The sequence below is a fragment of the Streptopelia decaocto genome (genome assembly GCF_964273445.1).
Source record: "Streptopelia decaocto genome assembly, chromosome: 1".
NCBI lineage: Eukaryota > Metazoa > Chordata > Aves > Columbiformes > Columbidae > Streptopelia > Streptopelia decaocto.
Genome location: NC_138663.1, coordinates 157,614,824 through 157,640,774, shown reverse-complemented (window position 1 = coordinate 157,640,774; position 25,951 = coordinate 157,614,824). Strand labels below are relative to the sequence as shown.

Sequence of the window (25,951 nt, the reverse complement as noted above, 5' to 3'; positions counted from 1 at the left end):
CGTGCTGTTACACATAATGTGAAGCAAATTTCTCTCAAAACTCTCTTTTCTGTTGTGATGGTAAAAACTAGCAGAGAGTACAGGAATGCCAGTGTTATGAAGATGTTTAGATGGTATTGTGTGTTCTCTGGCTTGGCTGTTTCATTCAGACTGACTTGGATAACAGTGTCATCACTAGCAAAAATGCTAAAAGACCTTAAGTGATCTGAAGGGAGGGGCGAGACTTACTGATATGGTATCTGCGGGATTGTTGTTAAAATTTATTAGTTTGATTTTTTTTTTTGACTTTGCACTTCTTATGTGCATACTGTGTGCAGTTAAGACCCCAGTTTAAATAGATAACTATGATTTATCAATATAAATACAGTAGCTTTAACATTCTTTCTCTTCCCCAAAGAATATAGAGGGGAAATGCTTAAATTTCATTTAACTACAATTTCCTAAATGTTGTATTTTTGTCTGTTCTCTTTATAAGGCTGCAGACCTCTTAAAAATCTGTATAAAACTTACAGTATTTGTAAATCTTTTCTTAGTTATAGTTCTGCGATGGGTATGGCTTTCTCTTATACCAATCCTAGTGAGTGGTAAATCAGAAGGTATCACTCTTCGTATGTATATATAAAGACACCTTTGCTTGCAAAATACTTGTGTCAGCCCGTTTTGAGCTGAAATAATCTTCAGTTTGCAAGTCATTGTAACCACTCACGTCTTAGCAGACCTCTGTTGGATAACAGATAACATTGGGTATTGGAAGATGTTTATTCAAATGGTGCTGTGTCATTCGAAGCAAATTGTTTAACATCTTGGTCCCTTTGTTTTTTCCCTTTGTGAAAGGTATGTAAATCTGTTGCGGTTTGTGTGTGTGTGTGTGGTTTGGTTTGTTGGTTGGTTGTGTTTGTTGTTTTTTTTTTACTTATCCTCTCTTTTTCTTTTAGAAATAGGAGAAACTAATTAGCTGTTCATTAGTAAGGAGAGACAGTCCTTTCCATTAGACCTGCTAACATAGCTGGGAAAAAACAGGCAAACTATTGTGCTCACAAGCCCTTCTTTGGGTCATATTTATAGATAATTGTAGAGAGTCTTGGAAATACGGAGCATGCCTGTCAATATTCACTCATCAAAAAAAAAAAAAATAGCATTTTAAAATATCTTAAGGAGGCTGCATCTGTAATGGAACTTATTCACCTAGGAGTCCATGAATGTATAGATCACATAGATATAGACAGAGATGCAGAGTATTTAGCGTGTGCTGTGCACTGGAGTTGGTAGACCCAGGATGTACTAGACATAGAGTCGCTTCTGCAGTGCAATGGCAGTTTGCTCATGGGTTCCTTACACCTGAAAAACTGGTAGATTAGGGAGAAGTGATAGAATTAAGAACACCACATATTGCTTCTGCAGCTCAGAGAAGAGATTCATACCCAAAATTATGGAGGGACCTTTGTCTGCCTCTAGCAGCTTGGTGATTGAAGTGTAAATTGGAATCTGATGCTCAGGGGAAAAACAAGTAATTAATTCAGATCCCCTGGATATATTACCTAAAGTTGGGTCTCTCCTTTTTGAGCTGTTGTCCCAGGTGTTTAAATTTGGGCTCCCCACAGTGGAGGCGGGTCTCACGAGAAGCCCCTTGAGCAAGGGACATCTCCTACCACCTCACAGCCTCTGCAGAGAGTGGGTTACAAGTGCTGATTTGCACTGGAAGAGACTAACGTCTGCTCCCGCAGGGAGTGAGACTTCATTTTCAGCTTTTTTTTAAAAATAAAGCATGCCAGAGATTCTCAAAACCTGTCAAGCACACAGTATTTTTGTTTTCATGCTAGGGTATCTGCTGAAGCTTGATGTAATCCTCTCTGTTAACTTCTGAGTGGGAAAGTCTGCTCTTTTGTTGAGGTTTGCTCTAGCCATCAAACTGACCCTTGAAAGGCACATGGTAACATCTGAATGCACTATTTCCTAACCTTTTTAAATTTTTACCTGTAATGCATCTCTTTGGTGTGAAGCTGGAGGCTCAAAATTCCATTGAGGTTGATTGTTTCTTTATTTTATGCATATATATGACATATATTATATATGCGTGTGTGATACCTATTTTATATATAAGTATCCTTCACATCACCTACTGCGCAGCAAAGGTTTTCCCTGAAGCAACCTGCTTCAGTGTTTTATGCTCAGTGCTTGGCTGAGGGAGGAGGGACCTGAGCCCACTTGAGTACTCTGCTTAATCGGTGTTGTATTGAGCAAGGGCTTCTGAAATTCCTGATACTATTCCTCTATATGAGCAGTACCTATTTTATTAATGACAGGTTAGAAAAATAGTTTTGAGGGAGTTGTGGAAGTCAGAGATTTCCATGCTGTTTTTTATCATAGGATCATTTTGGCTGGAAGAGACCCTCAAGATCATCGAGTCCAACCATTATCGTAACACTGTCACTAAACCATGTCCCTAAAAGCCTCATCTATACATTTTTTAAATGCCTCCAGAGATGGTGACTCCACCACTTCCCTGGGCAGCCTGTTCCAATGCCTGACAACCCTTTCCGTGAAGAAATTTTTCCTAATATCCAATCTAAACCTCCCCTGGTGCAACTTGAGGGAATTTCTTCTCGTCCTATCACTATCATGTGCAGTCACATCACCTCCTCTCTAAAGTTATTTAATAATCTCCATATTAAACGTGGGTGGGGTTTTTTTGGAGTTATTTTTGTTTTCTGCTGCCATCAGAAGTCTTTCCTATAGCTTCGCTTCTCTTCTGCATTCTTCTCATTTCCAACATGGATTTATTCACTGCCAGTTTACCTCCACTGAGCCAAATGCCACGGTTACTCTGCAGCTATGGCATTCCCCTTCCCAACACCCCTCCCCTGACACCCCAGCCTCTCCTGGGACACTCACTGGCAACATGCATACCTCAACTTTTGTTTTACTCTTACAAAAAAAACCCCACCTCTCTGCTTTTAAGACAGGCTTTCCTTCCCTTGAGTCACCTTGGCAGCCCTCTCCCCTGCCTGCTCCAGGCTGAATCCATCTTAGTTGGATGTTGGTGACCAGAAGCACACGCAGCATTGCAAGTAGAGATTCACCGTGTGAGAAGCAGCCTTGCCACAGAGTGTGCTGTGCTTTTCCTAGACAATCCTTGTTCGATGCATCCTTTTCCACATTTGTGATTGCATTTTCCACGGTTTGTCACACCAGTGCCTCCACAGTCAGTGGTTGATCAAAGCATCCATGATGTTCTCCTCTGGCACAGCCAGCTCCATCCCCAGGTTATAGCCAAATACCTTCCTATCTGTGTCTGAACTGATTTGCGAGGTTCATGTCGCTGGCTAGAGATACTTTGTTCTTTCATACTGTTCTCATTCTCTGGATTTCAAGGTTATCATCTTCTGTCATACCCGGATTCTTCTCTCTTCTCATTGCCAACTGAGTTTGAGTCATCAGCACATTTCATCAGCTTATCTGGAGCTTCTGGAAAACACAGATCTGGTGTCCTGGAGATATGAAGCTTGACAGTGTAATCAAAGTGGCTGGTTTCTGCATCTGTGACTTCATAGCCCCTCTAGCCTATGTCCCTATGGATGACTTCTCCAGGGTCTGATCCCATCTCCAACTAAGCCAGTCACAAACATCCAGTTGATTTCATGGGACACTTCACTGTCCCTGAATCTTCTGTACCTTTCTGAGTGCAGCCTGTTTGGCCTGTTTCCAGTGTTGCTGCCTTTGTGGTTGTTCCCCTACCTGGGCAAGTAAGTGGAGCAGGTTGCACACCTCCTTGAGGTGTACACAATTTGAAGCTGTCTTTATATATCCATCAATTTAAATACTTTGGAAGCTCTCAACTGTGACATCACGACATGAAAACCTAACTGTATGTTTCTGTGAGGACCCTTTCGCAGGAGAAAAGCCATTGACACTCATAATCAATGGTTCTTAAAAATGATTTAGCTAGCGATGTGCATCAATACGGGTTTACACTGTTTCTGTCTGTGAATAGTGAGATTCTGTGGTGTGTTTTTCTTTTCTTCAAAAAAAAAAAAAGGAAATCTGTAAGATTTATCTTTCCCTCAGTTCTCTTTTTATTTTGAAAGGAATGTTTCATGCTTTTGCAAAGGGTGTGTGTGTTGGGCTCTTTGTTTTCTTTTGCATTTTTTTCCCTCTTCTGTCAAAATTCCATCTCTGTTTTCCATCAAGGATATGTGAAAAATATTTTCAATATATATCATTAAATGGTTTCCTTGTTCTTATACTACTCCCTAGGCATGTGCTGCTGACTGCTTTTGGAAACAGGATACTGGGCTGGATGGACCTTGGTCTAACACAGTGCAGCTGTTTTTATTTTCTTAAATGCTGAATCATTTGTCAGAAAAAGTGATTTTTATTTATTTGCTTGTATGCAGCTGCAGTAGCTCGTGAGAAAGGGGGAGTCTGTGGTTTGCTCTTGAGAGTATGAAGACAAATTCAGAGGTGTACAACAGCTCATCTAAGTAATTACAGAAGTGTTCCTGATTCTAACCTCTACCAAATGCAGAGGCAATAAAACGTGCAACTTGCAGAAAGTCTGGATGTTTAAGGAGGAGAAGAGTGGAGACCCCCAAGAGCAGGGAAAGAGGGGACCTACCCCAGCTTGCCCTCTGGAGCGGAGAAAAGGGATGTCAGAAGGAAACAAAATCTACCCGAGACTTGGTAGCTGTTGCTGCTCAGGAAGAGGAATGGGAGAGCACCAGGAGTTTTCCAAATTCCATAATAATTTGTCAAAACTGTAGATGGTACATTTCATTAAATAGTCAGTTTAGCAAAACTTTAGAGGCCCATGACCACAACCTTTCGCACATTCTTTTTGAAACTTCTGTATTTTAACATTAATTTCAATCCTTAAATATTTTTTCCTTTTAATATGTAGAATAAGAAAATGTTACCGTGGTGTGGGTTTTTTGTGGTTTGGTTGGTAGTGGGCTTTTTTGTTTTGTTTTGGTTGGTTGGTTTTGTTTTTTTAAGAAGCAGACATAGAAATGTGAACTCTGTTGCCTTATAATGTCAATTTATTTTGTACTCCTAATTCATATACCACTGAAGTCAGTAACAGGTTTGTGGAATGCTGCAGGGAGCCCAGACATGGCTGAGAATTATTGAAATACTTTTGTTAATGACATTGGACTAATGAAGGTAGTCTTCAAATGGTAGGCTTAGAGTAAGGTCTTTTAAGATTCCCAGGCATTAATCATGCTACATAGCCAGATGTAACGTTGAAAGCTTTCCTGTTGGGATTAGGATTTGTATTCACAGAATTTTTAACCAAATTCTACATTTGGACATCAAAGTTAGATTTTTACGTTACTTTCACTGTACTTGTACCCATTTAGTCATTAGAACTGATTGTATCATTATGTGCACTATCATCCAGTTTAATTATTTTCCCCAAGATTAGTGGTTTTCCTATACTGGGTTTTTTAAAATATTTTTTAAAAAATATTTTTAAATTATTTTTAAAAGGGCCTAGAAATTTTGAAAACCTTGACCCTTCTTTTTGTGTTATAAATTGTCAGAGTATTTACAGATACTGGGCTTTGTTGACTTGTTGCTCAGGAGTTAAAGTTGGCTGAATATCTGTCCTAAATACTTCCTGGCTGCTGTACTTGGAACAGCAGTTTTCACTTCTCCGGTGATGGTCAACTAGCCAACAGGCAATATATTTTTATCTGACTCCACTGTCCTTGAAGTACTTTCTTTTTAAGGAATGCCAACATGTATTTTTATTTGAGGTTTAAACAAAGAAATTAATATTCTGGAAATCTAAATTTTTTATTTTTTCTAACTATAGGGCAGCTAAAGAGATGTGGGAATATTAATGTTAGGCTCCCATCTACTTAGGAACATGACCAAAAGAAAAGACTGGATGCAGTTGGTTTTGTGTATAATCTACTTTTCCAAAAGGAAGATGATGTTTATCTGAAGACCATTTAATAGGTGCTAATTATTTGAACACACAAGCTCAGGCTGGCCCACCCCACGTTTTGTGGGATCTGCCAGTGCTGAGGGGAGGGGAGCTGGCTTGGGCAGGGTTCTTGGTCATCTTCTCTGCTGAGTCCTCAGAGATGGGCCTTGTTTTCTAGTCATCGCTAGCAATCCCACACCTCCCAGTGCAGCTGCTTGGAGCCATCCTGGATAATCCCTCTGTCCGTGTGGGAAGAGGCAGTGGGACTTGGGAGCACTGAATATTGCTGTGGAGTATGGTGTGGTGTCCAACAGCTGAGGGACTCCACTGGCCTTCATAGACAGCTGGATCCATGGGCCACAGGGCCTGTTTGGGCCACGCACGGACACCAAGAAATGTCCCAAAATGACTCTTTCATTCCCAGACTGGCAAATGCTCAATTGCCAGTACTCCCTGACAGCATTAGGGGGTTTTTGGAGTGGTTTAGATTGTTGGAGAGCAGTGGTAGCCATCACATTTCCATCATAGAAGGGCTGTCATCATCCTCTTAGCTGCAGAGAGATCTGAAAAATACTTCATTGGATATCTAGAGTCTAGTGTGTGTGTTGGTTTTAATAGCAAGCATAAAAGGTAGATTTAAAGCATTAGAATCACGTTTTAGAGGTCTTCATAGGTTATCAGCTCTTTGTGTGTCTGCAAGAAGTACATGATAAATTGGCAGACAGCTCTTTAATGATATATAATTTGTTGTCTGGTACTCAATAGCTTAACATTTTCCAACTGCGATTGAATTGTTCAGCTTTACTCTGAGAGACCTTCAGTTTCTCATTAATTCTAGTACTCCGTGAGTAGCTAACAAGTCTGTAGAAGACTTTGTATTTCCAAAAAGCCATGTTTAATTACCTAGTGATTGGCCTTTACGTTGGGGTTTTCGTGAAATGATGAGAAAAAGTTCTTTGGATCAGACTTGCTGGTGTTTTTGCATTGTGTCCCTGTAGTCTCCAAACTGGTAATTCCACTTGTTAAACTGGGTTGGCTTTTGCAATCTCCTTTGTTGTGGGATTCTTCTTTGATTCCCCCAGTACATTCCAGAAATTGTTTGCTTGCGGGCAACTCTATTTATAAGCTTGTTTCATTTCTTCTTGATGTTTGAAGAGGTTTTTCTTAGCTCCTACCTTTTCTTTGGTTTTGCTATGATATGCTAATCAAGTGTTCCTTAACTAGTTAAAACTGAACACTTTATTTGTTAAATACAAGCATCCAAGAGAATCCTTCAGGCATGTATCCCCATTCTTTGTTGTCTCGCTATTTCATTGTTCTCAGGATTATAGCATGGGAAAACTAATAAAGTGTGGTCTACAGTATGGAAGGTGGCTGTGCATATGATGAACCATCTATTGAAGCCTCGATACCTTTAAAATTCATTGTGTTTCTTCTTCTCAAAGCAGAGTTGACATATAAAGCTAATTTGGCATTCTCTATTCACTGAAACTTTGAGACTGGGACTACTATTGCTGAGAAGAACTCAGATAAATACTTGCTGATGAAACTTGGCTTTTCAGTGTGGGATGGTAAAGTTAAATGAATAAAAAGCCCAGTGACATCTACTGCGGGATACAGTTTTCTTTAAAAATGTTAACAGCACAGCTGTAGTCTTAATGTCAATTTAAAATTAATTAAAAGATGTTTTCCCCGTTGCCAGTTTCTTCCTTTCTACTGAAGTTACTTGCCAAGGAAGACTGAGATTATTTACTATATTCTACATGATCTGCTGTAGGAAGGCAAGATGCTTCTAATCACTCTGCTTTTAAGGTATCTAAAAATCTACAAAAGCAAATGGAACTAAATAATTCTAAAGCTAATAATAACGTGCTTGGGGAACATTCACGTTTAACTCCTCTCCAAAGCAATCTCTCCATCAGAGACTACATCTTTAGAGTTATAGGGGTACCCTTATAAAAACCTCACTTTTTCTTTTGTTGTTGGTCTGCCTGAATATAACCCATACAACCTGAGTGTATGGCTTGCCTACAGTTGAGGGGGGATGAGTGCAGTCCTTCCAGCCTCTCACATCTTTTATCTGTGTGCTTGTGATCTGTTTAACAGTGCCTGCAGTCAGAGCTTTGCCCTGGTGTGAAGATGCTCCATCTGGCACATAGGTCTTCCAGAGGATCCCTAATGAGTTTCGCGTTTCCATAGTGTGTTTGTGGATACCCTGATACTTGCCCCCTACAGAGCAGCTTACGTGCCCCCAAGACTGGCCTGAAGATGTGAGAACATCTTCAAAAGTAGATCTTTCTTTTTTCTTTTGTTCTTTAATTTATTCACTAAGTAATATAGCATAGGGATATAAGAGCTTGAAGAATTATATTTTTGCTTGTGAACAAGCAGTAGGAGGTAGGCAATGGCTTGTATCAGGAGCTGTATCTTTTCGGCATGATTTTACGTTACATTGGGCAAAGAAAGCCTGACTCTAATCTTCCTCTTGCTAATGTGGCACAATAGCTTTTAGTGCTACGTATACCACTGCTGGTTGAGCGGGAGTCCTCTCTCTGCTGTGGTGGAAACCCGTGATTAATATTGCTGGGTACTATAGGCTGGCTAAAATGGTTTTAATATGTTAGCTTTAAATTTGTAGAACTGTCTAAACTCCTGACATCTCTCCATCCAGACACCAACTCCCCAGTGATTAAACAAGGGAGTTGGTTAAACCCTGTCTAGATTCTGGTTAGTGATCTCATATTTTGACTATTTCTCCTGATGAATGGTACTCATCCATCACAATTTTTCTTCACTGAAAAGCAGCAGCATGGGAAAAAACACTGATTTGGCCATGTAAATACTTCTTTTCCAGACTGTCTGCGTGCTTTTTGAAAAATCTGAATCGTGATTGTTTCAATTATGATTAGCTTTTCCTACCATACTACATTTTAACTTGAATATCCTTCAGATCAAACTTGATGTGCCATGGCAATTTTGATCACTTTGTGATGTGCGTATCAGACAAATAAAAATAGAAAATAGAAACAAGTACTTCATGGTTCCTGGCTGCAAAAGAACTACCCCTTTGAAAAGCATGAGATCATGATGCATTTTCTTTCCTCCATAAAACTTTGGTTTGGTTTGTGGAGTTTTAGTTTAATATATCCTTCAGCCTTGTGACATTTATAATGAATATTTAAACCAAAGTCCTGCAGTGTAGCTGTGATGAATGATTCTCCCAGGAATGATGAAGACACGGCTCATCCACATCACCAGTCTGGGTGTTGAGCCAGGTACCTTCACAAATGCTGCATGCAGTTTTGAGGTCTTGGTGGTTGTGGTCTTCTTCTTGTTCCTTCTCCAAAGAGCAAAGTTCCCAGTGCTTCTGTTCTCTCCACTCAGGCACAGAGAGGGAGAAGGTCTGTCAGCCACAGGTGGTGTAATCTTCACCTAGAGATTCTCACTCAGTTGTTGCCACTTTGGCATAAAAAGGAGTGACGGAAGCCTTGGCTGTGCCCTCAGCTTCTGATGGCATCCTGCTTCTTCCTTCTACTTGGCACCCAAACAGGGGGAAGCATTTTGAGAAAAAAAAGATGTTTGATGGGAATCTCCGTCTTGTGACTGCTGCTCAGATAAGGTGCAGGCAGTGAAAACAATTTACCCACAAAGGAAAGTCATAAATTATTTGGTCCTTTGGTTCCTGTTTAGAGGACAGTATTTCAGAACCTGTGTTAGTTTCTCCCAAGAAACACATGAGAGGGATGCCAAACCTCTGAAGGCTTCCAGGAGATGGATGGTGAAAGCAGGCAGTTTGTCACTGTTGCAGGGGAACCTACTTGTCTCCTGTAGACACTTTAAGGGGAAGGAAGAACAAGTCACAAAGGTGGTTCCTTCATCCAAGTGGGTTTGCACGCTTCTCATAATAGCCTGTCAGTACTTGATGAACTACTTTTACCTGCTGAGAGCTAGGGTGGGAAAGTATAATCTTCAAAATGCTAAAGAAAACAAATCAGAGAAGTCATCCTTGTTCAGGTCAAATGGTCATGACTTTTTTTTTCTTTCTGCCTAGGTCATTTGGGCTTTGTTATGACACTGGAAAGCCTTGGTACACTAGTAAATGATCCCTTTTGATGTAATTTGAAATATAAAAAAGAGTTTGCCTTGAAATTATGTTTGGTAACTATTGTGTCTGTGGAGCACATAAGCTGGGATGTGTAATGACCACTTACACCAAAGTATTTCTGGACAAATGGTCCAGCAGATTTCATTTTTAACACATTACTGAATGTTTTGTTTACAGTCATTGTGTTTAAATACTTTTATTTCTCCATAAGTGCTTGGAGATCTTGTGATCATTAGCCTTTGGTTGGGTGTGTTGATGAGGCACATTAGTGTTTTATTACCAAGAGTGTGCCGCCATCATCATCACCTGGATTTAATCTTGCCCACCATTTTCCAAATAATATCTTCCCTTTCTGTGGTTTGTAAGACTCTCAAAATACAATTATCTGGGCTGAAACATATGAGTGACTGACTCACAGTGTTTATTTAAAGTTTTGGTGAAACACTTGAACCGTTTTTGAGAAACAGCTGAGACGTAAATACCTTGTTTTTCCTTCTGAAGTGTTTCTTAAAATGAGTTCGATGATGAACTTCATTTCTCATTGTTTACAGCTGAACCTCAAGATCTAGCAGCAGAAGGGTTGCTGTGATATCAGTATTTTGCCTTATGCTATTCTCATGAAATTTCACCCAAATTTGGTCATTTTGTAAGCGTGAAAATTCTCCATCCTTGTATGCTGAGCAGAGGCTGTGCGCGGGCTGGTGTGCGGATCAGACAGGCTCTGTGCGCACCCAGCTGGCTCCAGACTGAGGACCAAACGCAGCTCTCTCGGCTTTTGCTCCATCTGCTGTCAGGCACCGGTGTGAGGAGCAGGGAAGAGACGATGCCAGTGGTGAGGAAAGGAAGAGGAGAGCTGGGACAAGGTGGGAGTTGGACTAGGTGGAAGACAAGAGTTGAGGAAAACATGTCGGAGATGTGCTGCCCAGCTAACTTTAGTTCTTGCTGTTTTCCAGCTTTGCCTTCAGTGAGTACACGTCACAGTACACATCCTGTGGAAGGGGTCAGGTCCCCATCCAGATGGTGCTTGTACATTGAGTAAGATAGGCTGTGGCAGAGCTGGCAGGAGGTGGCCTCCTGGTCAGGCGTTCACTACTCTGCTGGAGACCAGTGAGCAAGTCCCTCAAGCTGGCATCTTCACCACTAGCCCTTTGGTGGCTGAACTCCCAAAATCCAAGAGCAGTAGGAGTCTAGTGGAGCACCTGCATGTGCAAAGCAGATGCAATGGTGAAGTGGAAGGAGGGTAGAGGTCTGCAGCCGAAAAAGGCAGGCATTTCTCAGGTCTTGAACCATATTTGGTCTCAGTTTGTACTGTGTGGAGTGGGAGTAATGCTGCTTAGTGTAACAAGAAGACCAAGAAATCCATTAATAATTTTAACAAAGCCATTCCTAATGTGATCCTGTAGAGCCAGACCTATAGATAGACCTAAAAGGAAGTTAATATTTTGCACTCAGGTCAGGAGATAATTGTACAGTACTACTACCCACTGACTGTCAGGGTTAAAAGAAATACCATTCAACTATGTATTCACAGTCTGGGAAAGGAGGTTGTGTAGAATAGTAGATGTGGTCATGTAATTGAAGTTGATGTCACCGCATCTACTCATGACATTGACAAAAGCAGGTAGCATGGACATTGGAACACACTGAAAATGTTGTGACAGTATTATAGATGGTAGGGAGTCCAATATGTGTGCTTCCCTGAAAGTGGTGGATATATATGTTGGAAAACCTAAATGCAGTATTTTAATTTGAGATTAACCTAGGCTTATATTTAGTCAGCGCTGAATCTGTCTTAAGGAAAAGAAAAATTACCATAGAATCATAGAATGGTTTGAGTTGGAAGGGACCTTAAAGATCATCTAGTTCCAACCCTCCTGCCATGAGCAGGGATATCTTCAACTAGACCAGGTTGCTCAAAGCCCCATCCAACCTGGCCTGGAACACTCCCAGGGATGGGGCATCCACAGCTTCCCTGGGCAGCCTGTTCCAGTGCCTCACCCTCATGGGGAAGAATTTCTTCCTTCTATCTAATCTAAATCTACCCTCTTTCAGTTTAAAGCCATTACCCCTTTTCCTATCACTGCATGCCCTTGTAACAAGTCCCTCTCCAGCTTTCCTGTAGGTCCCTTTTAGGTACTAGAAGACTGCTATAAGGTCTCTCCAGAGCCTTCTCTTCTCAGGCTTTTCAATCCCAAATCTCTCAGCCTGTCTTCATAGAAGAGGTGCTCCAGTCCTCTGATCATCATCGTGGCCCTCCTCTGGCCACAACAGGTCCATGTGCCTCTTGTGCTGGGAACTCCAGAGGTGGATGCAGGACTTCAGGTGGGGTCTCACCAGAGTGGAGCAGAGGGGAGAATCACCTCCCTCGACCTGCTGGCTACACTGCTTTTGGTGCAGCCCAGGATACAATTGGCTTTGTGGGCTGGAAGTGCACATTGCCAGGTCATGTTGAGCTTCTCATCAACCAACACCCCTAGGTCCTTCTCCTCAGGGATGTTCTCAATCCATTCTCTGCACAGCCTGTAATTGTGCTTGGGATTGCCACAACCCATGTGCAGGACCTTGCACTTGGCCTTGTTCAACTTAATGAGGTCCACACACGCCCACCTCTCAAGCCTGTTATGGTCCATCTGGATGGCATCTCTCCCCTCCAGCATGTCAACTGCACCACACAGCTCCGTGTTTTTGGCAGATTTGCTGGCAATACACTCAGTCCCGCTGTCCATGTCGCCAACAAAGATGTTAAACAGCACTTGTCCCAGTACCAACCCCTGAGGAATGCCACTCCTCACTGGTTTCCACTTGGACATTGAGCTGTTGACCTCAACTCTTTGAGTGCAACCATCCAGCTAATTCCTTATTCATCGAGTGGTCCATCTATTAAATCCGTGTCTCCAGTTTAGAGGGAAGCATGGCATACGAGACAGTGTCAAATGGTTTGCACAAGTTCATAGAATCATAGAACGTTAGGGATTGGAATGGACCTCAAAAGATCATCTAGTCCAATCCCCCTGCCGGAGCAGGAACACCTAGATGAGGCTACACGGGAACGTGTCCAGCCAGGTTCAGATAGATTTTGTCAGTTGCTCTTATTTACCAATGCTGTAACCCTATCATAGAAGGCCACTAAGTTTGTGAGGCACTATTTGCCCTTAGTGAAGCCTTGTTGGCTGTCACCAATCACCTCCTTATTTTCCGCCTTATTATCTGATCCTTCAACTGAGTATTGTGAAGGTATAAGCACTCTCAAGATCACAATCACATATTATAGTACTTAGATGAATATAGTGTTCAAGGAAGGTAATAAAACTTCTTAATGTGTCTTATCTTTTCTCATAACTGTGATTTAGCTGCCTATTTCTGTAAGCTGCCATTTGAGATAGATGTAACTACTTTATAATTCTTGCTATTTTTGCTAGATCTTCTGGAATCTTCCTAATACCAAGTGGAGGGGGACAGAGAGCCCTTCAGCAATAAGAAAAGGGTTTTTTTTTTTGGTTACTGGAATGCCAAGGCTTCATTCTTTCCTCTTCCTTTAATTTCTGGACCTCTTGTCACCCTCCTCCCTTTATTTTTTAGGCTGATCTAGTTGTTTGGTTCTCTGGATATTTCTCAGTGATAATTCTCATGTTCTGCTGCTTTGGGGCAGGAGTCTCACTGCCCCTCCTGCTGGTAGTGCCAGTTTCCCCATTCCCTGAAAAGGGAAATCTGAGGTGTGTCAGACTTCAAGAAAAAATAGGAACTGAAACTTATCACTGATGTTAAGAAACCAGTTCCCAGAAGAAGGAGAAGCATGGACTGGGTAGGGGAAAGGCTAGGAAAGGTGCCTGCTTACCTTTTGCTTTTCAGGTTGGGCACACTTGGTTGCTCTCTGTACATGGTCGCATAGTGACACAGTGTCTTTTCATCTTGTTTTGATAATTTGTTTGCCCCTTTTCTTGCAGTTAGGAATAGCACAGTGTATATTCCATGTGATTTTTCTTTGGAAATGCAAATATATTTTCATTTTTTACAAGTGTTTTCTTTAATTTTTGTGGGTTTTTTTTTTTAATGTGGTTCCAAGTACATGGATTTTCTAAAACACCGAGAAGTTTCTGTGTGTTTTCAGTAACTTTCCAGTGAGTTGGGAGCTGGTGTCAGACTCCAGCCCTCGCTGGCTCGTCCCGGGAGCAAAGCTGATGATTTATTAATAACGCAGCTGCGGTTCCGGCGCTGCCGCTAAGGGTGGGTAAACACTCCTTCTCTGCCGAGGAACAAGGCTTTCCATCGCTGCAATTATGTAAGGTGTCCTTGGCCATTTTGTGTATTTAACTTGGCCCTTGCGTTTTACTTTTGTTTGTCAAGCGATTGGCCAGCCAAGAAACTACGAAATGCCCACGGAGGAAGAGGCCCAGGAAGCCCCAGCCTGACTGGGAGCCCCGGCATGTTGTTTGGCACACTCATGGGTGTGGGATGGCCCTGCTGGGGTGAAAGTGTCCCTACAAGGAGTGTCAGAGGGACTTGCTGATGGCATATCTGGTCACCTCCGTAGCGGTTCATGCCTGCTGGGCCTCCAGCTCAATAGCTGGGGCCGTGACACACTGGTGGCCAAGGTGGTCGCTTGCTCCCAGTATTTTAAGTCTGTCTTTCTCAATAGCACACCAGTGGGGTCCCATGGTACATAAGGAGCTTGCTAAATCCTGCCAATGTGCCTTATCCACATGATGGGACTCTTCCAAATGATGGGCCTTTTCTAAATCTTTTTCATTCATGCAACTCTCATGTGAAGTATCTTCTGAAGCCTCCCTTGGGCGGGCAGCTCACTGTAGGAGGCTGACATGGTCGATTTTACAGAACTCTCCTTCCATTTTGTTCTGATCTGGTCGGCCAGGTTCCTCACAGCCGGCATGTCTCCTGCTCTTTTTTGATGCTCTGTAACTGATTTTATGTTTTTTTCTGAGGGATGTTAAGATTCCTATTGCATTGTTGAGGGAACTGTTGTTGGCGTGCCAGCCTGGTCCTTGCTGGGCCACTCACCATTTGCGCTCACAGTGGCAAAGATCTGTACTCACGACTTGCTCTTTGTTCTATAACCTGCTTACAGTGGTATGGATGTAGTCCGTGTGCTAGACATAGTGACTTTCTTTCACAGGCCACTGAGAGAGAAATAAGGTGTCTCAGGGCTTGGCTGTCAGTTCTGCAGTTATCTTTGCCTACTTTTTCACTGCAAGGTGGTGTTTCCAAACCAAGGGAGTTTAATCTGCCCTGTTTGTGTGAGTAAGCTTGCAGTAAACTCAGCACATGTTTGCTTGAAGGCTTTTATGGGAATTGTAAAGGAGGTGAGGAAAGAGGTACATCAGGGAGTGGCACCGTGCCCATCCTCTTGCTTGCTCTTCTGCTGTTCTTCATTGCCTTTTCTCTTGCCAGCTGACCTGCAGTGAAACAACTACCTTCCTTTACAGGCGTTACTTCTGGAATGGCTATTTTCGTCAGCTCTTGAAATATTGAGAAAAGTTGAAGAAAATTGCCTCTTTCCAAGCTCTTATCTTTTTCTTTTTCGGTTCAGTTAAGTTAAACTTAATGGTGGAGTATGTTGTTTACCAGCAAAAAATCTATGGCACCCTCAGCTACCATGTGTTCACACCTGCAATTTACACAGCTCTCTTCTGTCTTCCATGAAAATACTCAGTCCTTGTGATGAGAGGATGCATTATTGCTGCCCAGTCATCAGTTAACTGTGTGTAATGCTGTATGGTGAGACTTCATAAAGGTTTTAGACATTTTTTTATGTAATGCAGGAATCTGCAAATACTTTGACTTCTCTGAATGGGCAGAGTTGGAGGGTTTCAATCGCTGCTCTGCTACCGCAACCCATCCCGAGCCACGTGACAGGCTGCACCTGGTCCTGCCATGGAAGAAGCTGTATGTTTGTTAGAGCCTGCACAAGGCGACCTCACATAGGATCACAAAGTCATAGAATAGTTTGGGTTGGAAGGGACCTTCAAGGCTCATCTAGTCCAACCTCCCTGCAATGAGCAGGGACATCTTCAACTAGATCAGGTTGCTCAGAGCCCCGTCCAGCCTGGCCTGGAATGTCTTCAGGGATGGGGCATCTACCACCTCTCTGGGCAACCGGAGCCAGTGTTTCACCAACCTCATTGTAAAAAATTTCTTCCTCATGTCTAACCTGAATCTCCTGTCCTTTAATTTAAAACCACTATCCCTTGTCCTATTGCAACAGGCCCTGCTAAAAAGTCTGTCCTCATCTTTTTTATAAGCCCCTTTAAGTACTGAAAGGCTGCAATAAGGTCTCCCCAGAGCCTTCTCTTCTCCAGGCTGAACAACCCCAACTCTCTCAGCCTGTCCTCACAGCAGAGCTGTTCCAGCCCTCTGATCATTTCTGTGGCCTCCTCTGGCCCCTCTCCAACAGGTCCATGTCTCTCCTGTGCTGAGGGCTCCAGAGCTGGATGCAGGACTCCAGGTGGGGTCTCACCAGAGCGGAGCAGAGGGGCAGAATCACCTCCCTTAACTCACTGCTTTTGATGCAGCTCAGGATATGATTTACCCATCCTGTGATAAGTCTCACCACCCATGTAATAGAAGTCAGACATTTGAGGAATTTTAGCTAAATGAGGTCACGCTTCCCTCTACTTTTTTATGTTCATTCCTTAGGGGGTTTCCCCTGTACTAATAGTTGGCTGCCTCTTGTTGCCTGTATGCATTAGAGTGAAGATTTATTTCAAGGGTTGTCCACAGTTGCTTGTAATCTATTTGTTGATGCTGGTAGCCAAACATGGAGCTAAGGTAAAAATAACTGGTTTAGATTTTCAGTGCCAGTGAGGGGGAAAAATGGGAAAAGAAAAAGAAATGGAGCTACATAATTGAGCAAGAAATAATCTTTATTTCCTTATTATTCTTGAATTATTTTTGAGGCAGTAAACACAGAAATAAAATAAATGGATATTAGTTTAAACTGTTGTTTCTTTGTCTGAATTTTCTTTGATTTATTTGTTAAAGTAATCTCAAGGATGTTTGTCAACTTACAATTTCATAAGTGCCTTCTTTTTTTTTTGATGTCTGCAATATCTGCTTGAGTTCTTTCTCTTCTGAGCAATTTAATATTGAGTACACTTCCCTTGATATTGCAAGGCAAATTATTAAACCATTCTCTATAGCTATCCTGTCCACATTAGTTTGAAAGAGCATCTTGAGAGACTCGGAGCTCTTTGTGCATTGCAAATGTGCTCTTCAATAGAACATTTTGTCTTTTTCCATTTAAATAAATATCTTCTATTAAGTCTTTCGTGTTAAGACTCTTATATCATTTAGACATTCCATCTTTCTGTAAGACTTCAGTTTTTCTTCAATATTTTTCTGTTTCGTATGTCAGTTACAGGCAGTTCGTGTTCTCTAACTTTGTGAATAAAAGGACCATTTTTATTTTACCAGCTTTTAGTTTCTTACAAATAATTGAAACCATTAGAAGAGCAGCTAAGGGGTTTTCTTAGCGTGTTGGCTACAGAATCAAGCTGAAGTCACTTGAGAATTTTTTGCCTTCTTTTCCTTTTCTACTTTAAAGTAAGAAAGTGAATTTGCCTTCTACATTTTCTTGAAACAAAAGTGTGTAGGTGCATATAAATATGTATGCACACTCACTAACGTTGGTGGGTGGACTTGCAAGGTGGCTTTAGAAATAGAGAATTAATTTCTCAGTGAAGTTTCTAAGTTGCTTTTGTTGGTGTTTTTTATTTGTTTGTGTGTTTGTTTTGGGTTTGTGTTCCACCCCTCTCCCTCCTTCCCAGTAAAACAGATCCAACAGCTGAAATATTTCAAGTGTAGTATAAGAGATGCTTGTGGTTTTTTTAAATACCTTTTTTCCTTTAGGTCTTTGTGCTGGTAAGGCATATGACAACAAGTTAAGTTTGAGGCATTTGAACACTCCATCAAAAGCTTAATATTTCTGTTACTAGTACACTTTGGTCTTTTTGAAATTATTTTCCTTTTTTTTTGGAAGTGTGTCTCATTTATTAAAACAGACAAACAAAATTTTGAAGCTTTTTGTATACCTTAAGGAAGAAATACAGTGCTAAGTTACATTTTTAAAAATCTATGACTTGTCATTCTTGAGGCTTAACTAAATCTCCTAAGCCCTTGCATATATGCTTAACTTGACGGGCATGTGTAGTCCTACAGATTGTGTGAGATGGTACAGATTCATAGCAAGTGCAAAGGAAATACATTAATGGAGGTGTGGTATCTGTTTTTCTACTTTCTGAGACAAATTAGGAAGCAGATAGACCTGCACTGGAAAATTGCATTCTCGCATTGTGATCCTAGGTAGAAAATACTTTTTAACTCAGCCCGAACTGAAGTCCAGTGGTTTTCCTTGAGCGTTGAAAGTACTGCTGGTGGTTGAGCTCTGACATATTAAAATATATAGGGAAATGCATGAATGCAAGTCCTATAGAACAAGAGGAATCATCCCTCTCTGCATATGAATACACAGGTTTTTTTTCATGTTTTTTTTTTTTCCTTTTTGGTGTTTCTGCTTTTGAAAAATAACATTTGAACTGGACGTTCTGGGGTGGTAGAGTTAGTGTGGCTGTCTATGGACAGAAGCAGAAGCTTAAGTATCTCAAAATACCCTGCCCTGCTACTGACTGGCTCTATTTTTAGCCCCAGGGAGCCCGGGATTATTGGAATTGAGAAGTTCCTGATTTATGCAATGGTGAAACTGTCAAATTGATTGGGTCGGGCCACACACGTTCCAACCAGAATTCGCTGAGGGGGCTGCTGAGGAGGAACCCCGAAGGAGAAGAAGCAGTTTCTGCTCTTGTCAGAAACTCTGCCGGAGGAGTATTTAGGGCTCAGGTACCTCCGCAGCTGCTGACACTGCTGTCTCTGTGGCTATTCTTGCCGTGTGCTGCCACCGCCCCACACAGCAGCCTGTGGCACTCTCGCTCTGCCAAGGCTTGAACACTATGTAATATCTCCAGGTATCTAATATCAATAACAAACAGGTGATGGCTAGCTAGCTAGCTTGCATGCCCACAGTTGCAAGTGCATTAGTTTGTTAAAATGTGATCTGATCTTTACGAACATGTTCGCTGAAGCTGCAAGATACAGAAAATTGCAAATTTCTTTTTTTTTTCCAAGAGGATAAGTGGTTGTGACATCAGGTAATTATTACTCTGTTTAAAAAAAATTGTGTGTGTGTGTGTTTTTTGTAACTCCAGCAAATGCTGGGATCTCAGAGTGTCTAGCTGGAAACCAGAAAGTCTTTTTGCCCTTGTACAACCAGTTGCTCAGATGCCTTCTAAAACCATCCGTGTCTTTGAAGTCATATACTTTTTTTAATAAGACTGCATATTCAATAGTGAGAGATCATACCATTTCATCTGCATTTGTTAGTTTTAGCTTGTTTTCTTAAGGAAACAGGTTTTGCATAATTGCACTACCCATATTTTTTTGCCAGCATCACCTTAAAAACTTCTGAACACCCTGGCCAATTTCAACCGAAGTTGCTGGACACTGGCATTTCAAAGACATATTGTAAAATTCTAACTGGCTATCCAAAAATCAATGTCTGGGTAGAAGAGAGAGATCCAAATTACTACCCTGTTAAGGAAAAGGTGCGAGCGTGCACTGAGCCGCTCTCGAGCGTGGTCCGCCAGCCACGTGCATGTTTTGGCTGGTCCTTCAGGACACATGCGGCTCAAGCAAGTTATATTTATCGTGTGGGTTGTTTCCTGGTCTATAGTTAGGAGAGGTGGGAGAGAGTTCTCGGAGAGGAGGGGATGCAGAAGGAAGCTGTGAGTTTAGGGAGAGCAGAGTTGAGGGCGAGCTGGAAGCACCCTGAGGAGAGAGGTTTGACACAAGGGACAGATGTCTGCAAAGAAGGAGGCCTCCCTGTTTCTGCTCTTCATTGGATAATCTGTTTTTTAAATATGATGGGGTGTCCACGTCAGATGTTAGGCTATGCTGTGAGGTGGGGGAGGCTTGCTCTGTTGTTTCTCACTAATAGTATCAATGAGTTGCCTCAGTTAACTTTGGATTTGTACGCTTAGCTTCAAGCTGGACTTTCCCCATTTCAACTGTATTTAAGGAAAATACAAAAAATTTGATTGTTTTGATGACGGATGACACTGCTGCTTTGATAGGATGGCAGGTAACCATGGCTGCTTCCTTCACTAACTATGAGGTAAAGCATAGAGGGAGTCTTAATGTAGCTGGTATGGTTTAAAAAACCTAACATGTATCCCTCAGGGTTCAAACCTGAGACAGGCAAACTAACAGAAGACAACCTGACAACGTTGTGCAGTGATGCTGCTCCTGTGAGATCAGCCTTGAAGGACAAGGAGGTTGTCCAAAGGTGCAGCCCAGCTCCTTGCAGCTGTGTGTGGTGGGAGGACATAAGGCTGACAGCGTAAGCTGGAACTAGACAGGTTCAGACTGAATATAAAGGAAGTAATCTTCATTATAAGGACAACTAAGCAGTAGATGAGACTCCTCAGAGAGGTTATGCAGGCCTCCACTCATGGAGATATCTAAGACCTGGCTGAAGCAACGTGGCCTGACCCCAGGGCTGACCCTGCTCTGAGCAGGTTGGCCTGGGGACCTTTCATGATCCCTTCCAACCTGAATTAGCCTCCCCTTTTGCCAAAAAACCCCACCATGTTGTGCTGCAGAAAAGTGTTTTTCAGCAGTTGTGGATTGACTGTAGATTTGGGCTCTTATATTTACTAGTGTGATTTTATGATTAGCATGCCAAGAATATGTATTGACTCCCATCTTAAAAGCAGAATTCAGTACCTGAGCAAAATGGTTGTGGATGCTTTAGTTGTTATTAGTGTTACTTCTGCACTTACCTCATTCTGCTAATTTTAAAATGATAATTCTTAGCACATACCTAGCTTTTTAATATACTCCAATCTGTGGGCTGTTTTGTGCCATTGATTTCAGGCAAACTACCTGCTGTTCTTAATAAGGAAATCTGCTCATTTAAAAAGAAAAAGTCAATGGTGTAACATGATAAACATTGTTTTGCCTGTTTTTTTCTTTTTAATTTGAACATCTTATTTTGATGAAATATAAAGGTAATTTTAGTAAGTGAAAACTAACTCATTATTGTGCATAAGCAATTCCCAGCCTGGGCCTGGATGAATTATTACTGTTGTTACTATTAGAGCAATAGTAAAATATTGAAGAAAACTATGGATCTGTAAAACATTCAAGGCAGAGATGTGGTTGTACAACATGTAGTTATTTTAGTATCCAGAGTTTCACAGTGTTACTTCTGCACTCGCTTCATTTTGCTTATTTTAAAATAATTCTTAGCACATACCTAACTTTTTGATATATTCCAGTCTGTGGGCTGTATTGTGCCAATGATTTTAAGTAAACTAGTTATTATTCTCAATAGGGAAATCTATTGATTTAAAAAAACAAAAAGCAAGTCAATGGTGTAACATGGCTCATTAAGTGAGGTAGCAGCTTGCAAGACCATTGCTCCTGCAGAAGCAGAGCCTCTCAATGCGGCACCTGGCTGGTGGGCACTGGAGTTCCCAGCTCCTTGGTGCAATCTTTCCCTTTCCCACTTCTTTAGTGGAACGAAGCCTGTGGCACAGCCCCGACATGAGCCACAGCATGTTCCGGTTCTGGATAATTAGTAGTAGAAAAGCAGTTTTTTTCTGCTAAAACTTTCCGTTAGCTGTCTAAAATGTGGTACTATGTGTAAGGACAAAGATGCAGGAATGAAGGGTCAGAGGGGAGGTACCGTCCTTGCAGGATGAGGGGAGTAAGAGGGTGCTGGGAATTTAGTGTGGTGCCTTATTGCTGTCTACAACTACCTGAAAGGAGGTTGTAGCATGGAGGGTGTTGATCTCTTCTCCCAAATAGCAAGTGATAAGATGAGAGGAAATGGCTACAAGTTGCACCAGAGGAGGTTCAGACTGGATATTAGGAAAAAATTCTTCACAGAAAGGGTTGACAGATGTTGGAACAGGCTGCCCAGGGAAATGGTGGAGTCACCATCCCTGGAGGTGTTTAAAAGGCGTTTAGACGAGGTTCTTAGGGACATGGTTTACTGCTGGAGTTAGCTTAGGTTATGGTTGGACTTGATGATCCTGAGGGTCTCTTTCAACTGAAATGATTCTGTGATTCGTCATTACTATCCATTGCAGATAAGGAGGCAGCTCAGTGAAGGTGATTTTTGGGGGGTGAACTTGCATGGGAGGTGCACAACAGCTTATGATATGCTTGTTGGTAATCTTCAATTCCCAGGTGGCAAGAGTTTCTAGAGCCCGAGCTTCAAACCCATTTGTCTGCGCCCTCCGTTTCTGGACTCTGGCTTATATGTGGGAGCAGGTTAAAAGTTGTATGGAGCAATTATTTCCCCTGCTGCCTGCCCCATCCTGCTGACAGTGTCTGCGCTGCCATGTGCCAGGGGGACTGAATGTCTGTGGAGCAGCTCCTGAACTGCCGGGGTTTTAAGAGCTATGATGAACCAAGCCTTCCTCCAGAGGCTTCATACTGATGCATCCTAAAGTTAAAGCACTCAGTTTTGTCTCTGTATTTATTACGAGGTAGCTCACTAGCATAATAATTTTTTGCAAGAATCCAAAGTGGGCTCTTATTATAGATGTTGACCCAACATGTTGAATGCTCCTGCATGTGGTGTACAGTTGTCTGTTCTGTTTGGCTGATACGTGCTGCTGTCTCAGTTGAACTGAGTCAAGTCATATTTGACTTTTTAATAAACAAAATTCCAGGATCCCATTGAACTGAGTTTGAATATTTGTTCCTGCATTGGTTGATAGTTGAGAATCTGCCTGTTTCCTCTCTGAAACTATTTTCATCAAGAGTTCATGGGGACATGGAGCATTTGTTAAAAAAGGAATGAAAAGTTGCTTATATAGGCATTTTCCCCCAATGATTGTAGGTCAAAAAAGTGAAAGCTGGCTTCAGAATTTATTTAATTTTGGTAGCTAGGGCTGGATTAATCTGCTCACTATTTTCAGTGCTCATTCCACTGTGGTTTATTTTGGGTCATTTCATTTCAACAAAGCTTGATCTGTTTACAGAACTATCTATAGTAGCGTGATGGGGCCACACAACTCTTTTATAGTACGTTCATTGCTAACCAGGAGCTCAAAAAACTAGTAAATGAGGCACAGACATGAATAAGTTTAGAGAGGACAGTACATTTTTGTATGGTTGGCTTATTTTGGAAAGTTTTCTGAAATAACCAGTCTTTTGTGCACTGTGGGTTGCTTTGCAGAGGTTGAAGTGATGATATGTAGAAGCCGTGTGCTTTCAGGGGTGGGAGCGGAGGGCTCACTGAAGGAACTCTTCAGGCTTCACGAGCTTCAAAAGCCACTGTGGTTGAGAGTTGCTCTCAGTCCTTATTTGAGGAGCACTCTTCTTTTCACGGGTAGATTATTTCCATCAAGTAGAGTAGTTTGATTTGATTTTGCTGTTTTAATTTTCAGATTTGCTGTATGAGCCATTCATATAGGAAATAGATTAAGGATAAACAGGTCTTAGTTAAAAAATCAGCCAACACAAAAGCATATGTATGCTCATTACCTGCATTGAGGGTGCTCTGATTTGACGTTATGAAGGCCTTATTCCCCTGAATGGAACAGCCAGCCTTTTTCTGTGTCCATCAAATCATGACTATTTCTGTTTCTGCTCATGCCAGGTGACAAAGTAATATTCCTTTTTGTATACTCCATTAAAACAGAATTAGTGACCTGCATGACAGAAATCAGAAAGAAGGCACAATGTCCTGAAAGTGGTTGCACCTATACTGGCAGGTTAAAACAGCAGTAAGAAGTGTTCTTCAGTGCCATGACCAGGGTTTTTTCCTTAAATTTTTAGCTTTTCTGAACTGCCAGCCTCTGTTTAGTGTACTCCCAAAAAGTGACCAGGCACAGTTCAGCTAAAAGCTGATCTCAATAGTTTAGTAGCATAAACATAGCTGTTTGCATTCCTCTTGGCCTGGGTATGGGAGAACCTTCCCAGACACATTTAATTTACTTCTGTGTAGGTAGTCATTACATCCTTATAGTAGATTAGAGGCAGAATCAGCCAATGTTTCAATGTCTGAGTAAAAAGCATGACACTAATACTGACATTCGAAGTGTACTGAAGGTTTTGTAGCAGAGTATGTGCATATGTATGTGTATGCAGAGTCAGCATACGTGTGTGCTGCTCTTGCGTAGGGATCTCCGTGTTTTCTTGGCTCTAGGAGGATATTCCTGCTCAGCGGCGAAGTGCAAAGCCAGTGAATGGAAAGTTTAAAAAGCACTTTATAAAAATGTCTCGATTTGGAAACTTACCTCCTACAAGTTGTCAAATGCAGTTTGTCTGATGCTCTAGGTCCTCTGGTCACAGCTCTTAAAATTTTGTGACTGTTTGTGAGCTGTGCCGTCGAGGAGTTTCTGATTTCAGCAGATCCTACCCTGCAGCTGCACAACCTGCTGGTGCACCCCACAATTTCCCTTTCTGGTGGAAAAAAACTATCAGCATGTCTTATGCTGTTCTACTTATGTTTTTGTCAGCATGCAGTGCTTGTAGAGGTGTGTTCCACGTTCATCTTCTCCAGCACAAGCCACCCTAGAGGTGACTGCCCACCCTTATTTTTATCGTCTCATAACTGTCTAAAAAGTACTTTCGGGTTGATCAAGAGCTCTTGTTTTGCTGTGTGCTTTTGGATTTGGTTCCATGAGCTGCTTCTAAATTTAGGCTGTGAAAGTACCAGCTTGACTTCTGTTCTTTTATACTTGAGTGGAAATAGTTCAAAGTTGTGCTGATGTAGTAAAAACAGGAGGCCAGAAGGCAGTGAACTGTGATACGGGTGAATGTACAAGAGAACACAAGCAGAAAGTGGCCTGTTTAGATCCTTACTGCCATGAACACACAATCATTTTTTTAATACGTGCTTGAAAGCTGCATTTCTCTTAAAGATGTTTAAATTCCGCAGAATCACAGAATGTTAGGGATTGGAAGGGACCTTGAAAGATCGTCTAGTCCAATCCCCCTGCCGGAGCAGGAACACCTAGATGAGGTTACACAGGAATGTGTCCAGGTGGGTTTTGAATGTCTCCAGAGTAAGAGACTCCACAACCTCCCTGGGCAGCCTGTTCCAGTGTCTGTCACCCTCACTGAGAAGAAGTTTCTCCTCATATTTAAGTGGAACTTCCTGTGATTGACCAGATACTCTAGCCAAGATACCGTGAGAGGCAGTTCAGGCAGTCTCGATAATACTCGGAGTATTAATTGTGTAGCAGTGATCTGTACTTAACCATGAAAATACTGTTTCAAAGCCTTTCTCTTTATATTTTTGTGGCGGGTAGCCTTAATGATCTATCAGAGGCAGTGGGCTGAGGCAAAGCTCAAGGCCATCAGCTCCTCCCAGCTTGCTGCATAGTTCCCAGGAAACACCCTGGATTTCATTAGTTCTTTCTTAGTTTATGGTGTAATATTTTGCTTGAAGGCATTAAACTATCATCAAAAGCAGTAGACCAATTACTGTGACTTCTTTTTCCAGGGTCGTTGTACAAGGGAGAACTGCAAGTACCTTCATCCACCAACACATTTAAAAACTCAACTGGAAATAAATGGCAGGAACAACTTAATCCAACAAAAAACTGCAGCAGCAATGCTTGCCCAGCAAATGCAGTTCATGTTTCCAGGGTCACCACTACAGCCAGTGGTAAGTATGTTTCTGTGATGGTGTTATTGGTAAGTAAAGTTGAAGACTGCATTGAGCTGCAAAACTTCTCTAAACTAGTATTGATAAAAATAGTCCCCATCTGTTGACTTAAGGAATTGCCAAGATGCTAGAGATATGTTCATTTCTATTTGAATTTGAAGATATAATGGAGTGTTGCTGTAGATTTGATACTTTTTTTGATCCCAGACTAATTTGCTAT

At 41.8% G+C, this 25,951-nt stretch overlaps 1 protein-coding gene across 8 annotated transcripts in view; it reads left to right on the top strand.

The window, feature by feature from the left end:
* MBNL2 (muscleblind like splicing regulator 2) overlaps nucleotides 1–25,951 on the top strand; it is a 112,440-nt gene that overhangs the window by 52,720 nt on the left and 33,769 nt on the right. For all 8 annotated transcript variants that reach the window (XM_082050001.1, XM_082050002.1, XM_082049995.1 and 5 more), the window contains one exon: nucleotides 25,567–25,731. In XM_082050001.1, the coding sequence (XP_081906127.1) occupies nucleotides 25,567–25,731 (165 nt within the window). The remainder of the gene's footprint in view (nucleotides 1–25,566; nucleotides 25,732–25,951) is intronic.